Genomic DNA, 8,526 nt, shown 5'->3' with positions numbered 1-8,526 from the left:
TAAACATGCATGGGATAGACATACGGCTCCTGAATCTAAAACGAGACCAACGACTGATTAAGGTTTGAGTCTTTACAGCAGGAGAAACGGGCGACTAGACGGGGGCCCACAGGGGCTGTTGACAAACTATTTAAAGAATAAAAGGCAATGAAAATACTTTGATGTATAGTTGCGTGTCGGGGTTATTAGCTGATGTATGGGTGATGAGGCCACTTTAAAGCTAGGAGTTTTCTTTGTCAGAATAAAAAGCTCCCGCACTAATTAGCGCTTCGGAGACCACAGAAGCAGTGAGAGGTATAATTAGTCTGGCGGCTCCTGATTCCACCGCATTCTGGAAACTATATTATTTAATGGACGTGACGGTAGCTTTTAACACAACAACCTTTTAAACGGCATCTCACGGCTTGTCCCCAGCGGGGTGACGTCGGTTTTGAAGCAGCCAATCAGTATCAAGGAAGGCGCTCTCCATTCGTGTGTACAGGGGCCACAGGTCCACCTTGCGGCGCACAGATCTCCACTGATTTCACAGCTCCCTTGGCTGCTCGTGGGGAGATCAAAGGTCTCCCTGATTAACCCTGCAAAATCTAGGACTGTTGGGAGGTATTATAACCAAAACATTTGTGACCTGCCGCAGACTCCCGCCACTCCTCCTGCGAAGCCATCAGCATATATTAATAGCACGCGATGGATCCCCGTCCGCCCCAAATAAACTTTATTAGGTGTGACAAACTTACGATACACGCCACTCCGCTTGTGATTCTCCCTCCCTGAGTGCGTTACTAAGACCGGTAATCCGGCGATTAACCGACGATCTAATCTTCGGAATCCTTCCTCTGATCGTACGCCCCGATCCACAGCTCTGCCCTAAAAAAAGTCTCTCCTCCCAGGTCGTCTCCAGTTGACACCCGTCAGACGGGGCTCAATCAGGCGTTCTTCATTCAATGATGCCCCGTGAATGCTGCCCCCTGCAGCGAGTGGGATGTGTGTGGAGTAACTGATTGCCCCCTGTGGGGCTATACATCCCGCATACAGCAGGGGGCAGCACTTCACATCTCCCAATTAGAGGTTTCTGCCACCGATCAGAGGACAAGGAGGCAGAAGAACCCCTTGGCAGACCTCGCCGGATCCGTAACGATCTGACATGCCGGCCTCTGTGTGACCCCCTGCTGCCGGTAATTAACGGACCCGCGGAGAGAAGCAGGCGCCCTGGACTTCGGCCAAAGTAATGTGAGAATTGCCAGAGACACGGCCTAATGCCCTGCCGGGCAGCGCAAGCAACTGGTAACCATAACAACAGGGACCTGGAAAACAGGACGAGGCTAACTGGACAGGCCCGGCCTCCAGAGCAGCGCACGCGGATTCCTCCACGCGCCAAGGAACGGGGTAAAGCGGGCAAATCCGGTAACGCCTCTTCCTGCGGGGTCCTCCATTAGAGATTCTGCCCCTGTGAGGGTATCTCGGGGGCTCTACAGGCCTAAAAGCCCCGATAATGTGTATAGAAACAGCAGGGAACGGCTTTATAAATTCAACGGGGTAAATAAAATCCATTATTCTTTTTCTAATAGCCACGCCCAGACACGCCTCTGACCACACCCCCATTTTTAAATCCCACGACTGATGTTGAATATGCCCCTAACTCTGTAATACCCTGCTGCGCTGAGCTGGATTTGCCCTAGGGGCAGTCACATGTGGCTAATAGCCTCCTGTAGCCGGCACAGGGCAGCGGACACGTCTTCTATTATAATTAGGTTGATAGGTCCTAATTAACGTGACACGAATGGAGAGCCAAGGATCACGTGATTATGAGGTTACACTCGCCGTCACGTGACTGCCAGTGAACGCTCGCTGCCCGCACCTGGACTTCGGACCTCCCTGGGTAGAGGGACTGGAAAGAGCAGCCCTCACTAACAATGGCTGCCTGGGCTTCTCGATTACGTCACTGGATGCCGTTTATCTGATTGGCTGGCTCGGGAGTTGATCACGCCCTGTAGTTCGTCAGCCTTTTCCTATTGGGCGAGTGTAATAACGTCAGCGGCACACTCAGATCGAAGTTCGCTCAGAAGAAAGTTCAGGTGTGCGATCGGGACACGGGCAGACAGATACCCCGGTCAGGGGCAACTACACCCACCCCGGGCAACTCCTCAGGGAGACCTTCTAATACCCCAGCCTGGGGCAACCAAAGGTCTGTGGGTGTCAGGAATGCCTGGGGATTCGAATGGGCAGAGGGTAATTACCGAGCTGTGTCTGCCGGTGGGGTAGTAAGAGAGGCATGTACCTATCTGATGAGGGCATAGCTGTGGGAGTGAGGCAGGGCAATAAGTTAGAAGGTTGGGTAACTAAGGAGCAGCTGAAGGGGGTATAGAGAGAGGGGTAAGTTCTGGGCTGTGTAATGGGGTGTTTCGGGATTAAGAGTAGGTAGGCGAGAGGCATTTCTGGCATGACACAGACCTGTGCGGGGCATTAAGGAGTCTTTACCCCAGGGGGTAGTTTAACCCGTAACAATGCGCCTGAAGTTACACAAGAAGAAGATCGTTGCCCTCCTGCTCCTGCTGGGCGTGGGGCTGTGCGTCTGCCTCCTCTTCCTCTCCGCCACCCCTGACCAATCGCCGACCCTGGTGGTGCCGTCCCACCCCGCGGTACGCAAAAGCCACTCTGCGTTCCAGCTGCCCCGGGGGTCCCTGCTGCAGATGAGGCTGTCCGCCTACCGCAACAACCTGCACCAACCGGTGCTGAACGGCGAGCGCTTCCCGGGGCGCCCGGAGCTCGTGGTGGTGGTCCAGGTACGAGGAGGTCCGGGCAGTGGCCTCCGACTGCGCCTTCTAGCAGAGTCCCTGAAGGCCGCCGGACCCGGGGCCACCAGCCGTCTCCTGCTCGTGCTCAGCATGGAGAAGCCGTGTCCGGAGGCTGCGGAGGCCATGAAATCCATAGACTTCTGCCAGGTGCTGCCCATATACTTCCCGTACAGCTTGAGCTTTTACCCGTATGAGTTCCCCGGAGCCGACCCCGCTGACTGCCCGCGGGACCTGCCCCGCGAGTCGGCTGCTCTGAAGGGCTGCAGGAACGCGGAGCACCCGGACAGCCACGGCCATTACCGAGAAGCCGCCTTCACCATGGACAAGCACCACTGGTGGTGGAAACTCCACTTCACCTGGGAGAGACTGCGTGATGTGAGTGGGCACGGCGGGCACGTCGTTTTCATCGAGGAGGGCAGCTACCTCCTCCCCGACTGGCTGCACATGCTGCGTCTCATGCAGGCGCAGTGCCGGGAGGACGGGTGCCAGCTGCTCAGCCTCGGGGGTACAGCCGTCCTTGAGCCGTCGGCCGACCCCCAGCACGTGGAACTTAGCGGTTGGGTGGCACCTAAGCATCGGTCGGCGGTTGCCATGCCACGAGAGGTGTATTACCAGCTTATGGGCTGCCTGGCGGAGTTCTGTACCTACGACGATTACAACTGGGACTGGAGCTTGCAGCACGTCTCCGCCGCGTGCCTCTCGCACCCGCTGAAGGTTCTGTCCGCCCGCCTGCCTCGAGTGCTCACCCTGCCGGCCAACGGCGACCACGGAGCCTGCGGGCGCGCCGGCCCCTGCGACAACACCGAGGAGGCATCGCAAGCCCTCAGGGCGCAGGTCAGAGAACTCGGCGGCCGGCTCTTCCCCAGATCCCTGATCGTTGCCGTCCGACAGCAGGAAGCGCGGAACCCCCCGCAGGCTAAAAACGGCGGCTGGGGGGACGTCCGCGATCACGCTCTGTGCCGGTCCTACGCCAGGCTGTGAGGCGGCCCGGGGCCCGTCTTTGGCCTTTCCGTCCAGGAATCGGTGCTTCGAAAAGTGACCAAAATTCAAACGATTTCTCAGGAATTTCCAGAAAAAAAAAAATATATACAGCGAGAGACTGAACTTCAAGATCTGACATCGTCTGCTGCTCGTTTCTCTCTCGTGCCTTCGGACGCCCGCTAATCGGGGCATCGAATGGGCAGAATTTACCCGGCAAATTCTTGTTTTATTTGTTTTTGTTTGTTTACGCGATTGTCTGTGGCCTTTCATACCAAAGAAAATGTTTTGTTTGTTTTTTGATTTCACAATTATTGTTTTTTTTATCTTCTGCTTACACAATCATTTTTAGAAATTTACATACCAAAGGAAAATGTTTTTTGTTTTTTTTATTGGCCTTTCACGCTGAAAGGAAACTATTTTCTATTTTTTTTTTTTCATGTGGCCTATCACACCAAAGGAAAATGTGCGTATATATTTTTATTAAAGTTTTGTAATTTATTTTTTTTAATGCCTATTGAAGCAAAGGAGCCGACGGACTTCCGCATTCCTAAACCAAAGAAGAATTCTGTTCTAATAAGTGCCTTATTGGCTGTTTGTATACACGACGTGCCGTTGATATTTTCTTACACGCTTCTTAATTTATACCCAAATCCTTGCATTTTCTTATGTATCTTGTGTTCTGTTTTTTCTCAATGTATCCTAATTTACTTAGATAACATTAAAACCATTTTTTTCCACTTTTTTTTTTTTTTTTTTTTTCGTGGCTCTGAAAGCCCCCCTGCAGTGAAAGCCCCCCCCCCAAAAAACCCCCTCAATGTTCTGTCTACAATTCTGTTTGAAAGCTGTAGAAATGTGAGGTTTACAAATAGCTTTTTTTTCTCTTTTCTCTTTTTTCTCCCCTTTACATCTTCATTTTGATATCCTGATTGTTGCTGTGACGATCTTCACGATACTGGGGTGTTTTTTTGGTTATGCTTTAAGTGGCAGAGTCTGACTTCATACATAATTAACCCAGTAACCTCCAGGTAGTCCTGGATTATTATTTTTATTTTTTACCCTTTCCATTCCAGAATGGTGCTAAACATAACAGTAAAATATTTTAAGGATTATTCTGTAAATGCTCTTTGGTTAATGGGCCAATTTTTTTTTTATTTTTTTTTAAGCGCAGCCTCCAGGGATGATATTTAATTCCAATCGTCGGAAGGACTCCGTAAAATGCATATTATGGTGTTTGCAGCTTTTAGTTTCATGAAATGGTTAATTTGCGGCCAGTTGAGCCTTTGATGTGAATATCTCCCTGGAGGATAAAGACCGGGCGACTTGGTCTTATTTTACTGGTTCTATAAACCTATTTTTTTTTTTATTTTTTTTTTAGACAATTTTGTCCTGTTGTGTGTTTTTTTTTTTTTTTTTGTTTTTTTTTTTGTTTTTTTTTTTGTGGACCAGGTAGGACCGCGGTTTTACGTCGATCACATGGTATAAATTGCGGAATCTCGCGGGTTGATAAAAATGATGGCCGCGCACGCACATTCTACATGTTTTCCCTGTCTGTCTTAAAATAAACCCCTCCAATCATTTAAAACTCTGAAGTGTTAATTGTTTCTTTTCTTATACATGATGCGGTTACTGTTTTTACACACGGATAGCGTCAGCCACTGGACCGTGACATCTGTGGGCGAGCGTGTCTGCGTGTAATCTCCGCTTCTACATGTGTCACAAACTTAGAATGTGACGGCTGATTAGAACAAGGAGAAAAGTTACAAGAAGAGGCCGGAATCTAACGCTAGAGGATCAGAGACTGGGATGGGAGGGAGTTTTACTTTACTGAGAGGGTGGTAGGTATGTGGAACAGCCTCCCGGCAGAAGTGGTAGAGAGTAATACAGTGAGGGCATTAAACATGCATGGGATAGACATACCGCTCCTGAATCTAAGACGAGACCGACGACTGAGTTTGCCCAGGAGCTTACAATCTAGTCAGAGGGGAAAGTGAAGCAGTAGGAGAGGGATGGGGATGAGCTGATCGGTCCGGAGGGGCTGCACGCTTCTCGAGGCATTCTGTAATTCCCCGTCCGCGGGGCCGGATCCGGTGCCTGGGGCAGCTGTTCTAGCGGCATTACGCGATGCTCTGGGTGTGGAGCCTGCAGAGCTCCGACCCCAAACACACCTGTCATACAACGCGAGTTAATGAGCGGATGGGGGCCGGTACTGGAACGACTGGTCCGTGCGGCTTTTGGAATGGTGACGGGGGCCGCAATGTTGTTTTTCGGGTTTCCTCGAAAGGGTTCAGGGCAGTTTAGGCTCCTGTTTGGATGCGTTTCCCTGAAGCAACATGCGCGCCGCGTTCAGAGGTGCCAGCGCCTGCCGGACCGGTTCCCTCCTTAATTCCAGACCCATTATACGTGAGCCCCCCTCTATTAGCACTCTTAACCCTTTCAGTCTTTTTACCTCCTGTTTGGCCCGTTAACTCTTTATCCCATCTCTATAATATAGCGCTGCTGAATCTGTTAATAAACGAATGTAATAGCGTCACCCCCTTTGCGTCACGGTGCGGAGCAGGCGGCGGTGATGTCAGGTTTCGCGCACTGCCCAATGATGTCATCGTCTCTGCTCTCCTGCGAATAAGGGGGTCACTAATCCTGATACCCCTCTCAACGCGCAGCCCAGGGGGTAAAAGAAGTCCCCTTATCACTCTCCAAAAAAAAAAAGGGGTAAATTGTGGTGCAAATTTTTGAAAACTGTCGCCTTGGCAACCAATGGAAAATTTGCCGATAAGATCAGTTTTCAAATATTACACAGGATTTTGTTAAAAAAAAAAAATCTTACGTAATATATGTGAAGTTGGGAATAAATGGTTATCGACCTAAACTATTGGCGAGGGGCTATAATCAAGAGGGGACGCTTGGAAGGAAGTTTTACTTTACTGAGAGGGTGGTAGATAAGTGGAACAGACTCCCAGAAGAAGTGGTAGAGGGTAATACATGCAAGGTTTCAGTCTTAACAGCAGGAGAAACGGGTGACTAGACAGGGGCCGGATGTAATATGTGGCGTTTGTTTAGATTTAATTCAGCAAGGCAAAGACCCCCGCAATACAGAGAGAGGGTCCGTACCCGGCCCGGTGCTGTTGTGGTGATGGATATTAATAAATCGTTATTGCGCAATTCTTCGCCTTTAACGTCCCGTGAGATTTTTCCGCCCCGCGTCGTATCGTCCCCCCTGGCGGATAACACACGATAAAGTGTTCCGGTAACCACGGTAACGTGGCGGGTGACGTAACCTTCCAGCTCTGGGAACAGATTGTTCTTAATCAGCGGCGCCCGGCAAACGCTGACCCCGGAGTCCGGTCCCCAAAACCGTCTGCTTATTGCGCAACACGCTTTCTTTTATCAAAAACGTTGTTTTTTGACCCCGGCCTGGAACGCCGAGATTTAACTTTTCAGCAGAAAAACTCCCCGGACAGCAAACTCCTGCAAGGTTTAACCGTCTCAGTGCTGGTTTGACAATAAAAATAATAATCGGGGAGACGTGTCGACGTCGCGAGGGTTTAAAAAAAACCGAAAGTTCTTGGGTGCGATACGATGTCTGCTTGGGCCATCGCCCAGGAAACGGAAGGCTTTGGGGTGTTACGATTAGTCAAATAGCGCCAGCAGAGGCCGTGGCGCTGTTACGATAGAGGAGAAATAAAAACACTCGGCGACTGGAAATGATCCATAGTGTTCACACACGTTACCGGCACAGAAGAGGGCCCTAGTCTTGTGAGCTTACAATCTACTGAGTGAATATTCACGGCGCTCGCTGTATAAATTCTGCGGGTCCCTTTAAATAATTTCATTGGGTTGAGGATTTCCTGTTTTTAAACCTTTTTCCTGCTATTGTTCAAATTGAGCATTTTTCGGTGTCAATGCTCTAAACCCCCCCCCCCTCGTCTGTGTGGAGTAAAGATTGTTCTTCCCGGCCCAGGAAGGGTTAATGTGCAGTTTTGTGTGCCTTTTTAATACTAAACACATGTACGTCTCGGAAAGCAATTCCTTTAATACTCTGTTAAATCGGAAAGAGATTAAAAACAAAAATAACCACGGATTCCGATATGCTAGAAATTTCCTGAAATTATTATTATTTTACCTAAAAATGGGCGGCACGGATGCTGCGTGAATGCTCGAGGAGTCACATGACAATTGAGTTTTCCTGGCACAAGTAAGGAACGAGGAAGAATTTACCATGATTAAATATTCCTGGGAAGGGTTGAAGGGTGGTGGATAGATAAGCGGAACAGCCTCCCAGCAGAAGTGGTAGAGGGTAATACAGTGAGGGGATTAAACATGCATGGGATAGGCATACGGCTCCTGAATCTAAGACGAGACCAACGACTGATTAAGGTTTGAGCCGTTACAGCAGGAGAAACGGGCGACTAGACGGGGGCCGCCGGGGCCGATCTGCCGTCGGGTACTGGGTTTCTGTTAAGCAGTACCCGGCGTTATACTTGTGATGTATTAAGCTATGAAAGTGTTAAATTGAGCAGGGAAGGTGGAACAGCAGCTTTAACCCTCTGACTCACAATGGGTTATTAGCAGCTATTACCCGCGGTGCTGTACATGAGTATCGAGCATCACTTTACAGGTGCGACCAAAAGCCGTGAATACATTTTTTTTATCGGAACAAAGACCCCGGGGTTACAGCCTATAAGGCGCGGCGCCTCGGTAATTCCATTACAGGCGAGTTACCAGCAGCGCTGGGTGTACGCTCCACGCGGAAATC

The 8,526-nt window shown here is 50.0% G+C and overlaps 1 protein-coding gene across 1 annotated transcript; it reads left to right on the top strand.

The window, feature by feature from the left end:
* The first annotated feature begins 2,501 nt into the window (after positions 1-2,501).
* Positions 2,502-3,773, top strand: LOC149276688 (alpha-1,6-mannosyl-glycoprotein 2-beta-N-acetylglucosaminyltransferase-like). Its single transcript, XM_089503375.1, has one exon. It carries the CDS (start codon positions 2,502-2,504, stop codon positions 3,771-3,773), a length of 1,272 nt encoding a protein of 423 aa, XP_089359501.1.
* The last annotated feature ends 4,753 nt before the right edge of the window (positions 3,774-8,526 follow it).

This window comes from Sceloporus occidentalis, unplaced genomic scaffold, assembly GCF_023333645.1.
Source record: "Sceloporus occidentalis isolate IW3139 unplaced genomic scaffold, rSceOcc1.0.p SCAF_231, whole genome shotgun sequence".
Taxonomy (NCBI): domain Eukaryota; kingdom Metazoa; phylum Chordata; class Lepidosauria; order Squamata; family Phrynosomatidae; genus Sceloporus; species Sceloporus occidentalis.
This window is presented reverse-complemented; position numbering and strand designations above follow the sequence as displayed.

What these genes read in the sequence shown, in the direction of transcription:
- LOC149276688 (XM_089503375.1), top strand. Translation starts at nt 2,502, where the DNA reads ATGCGCCTGAAGTTACACAAGAAGAAGATCGTTGCCCTCCTGCTCCTG.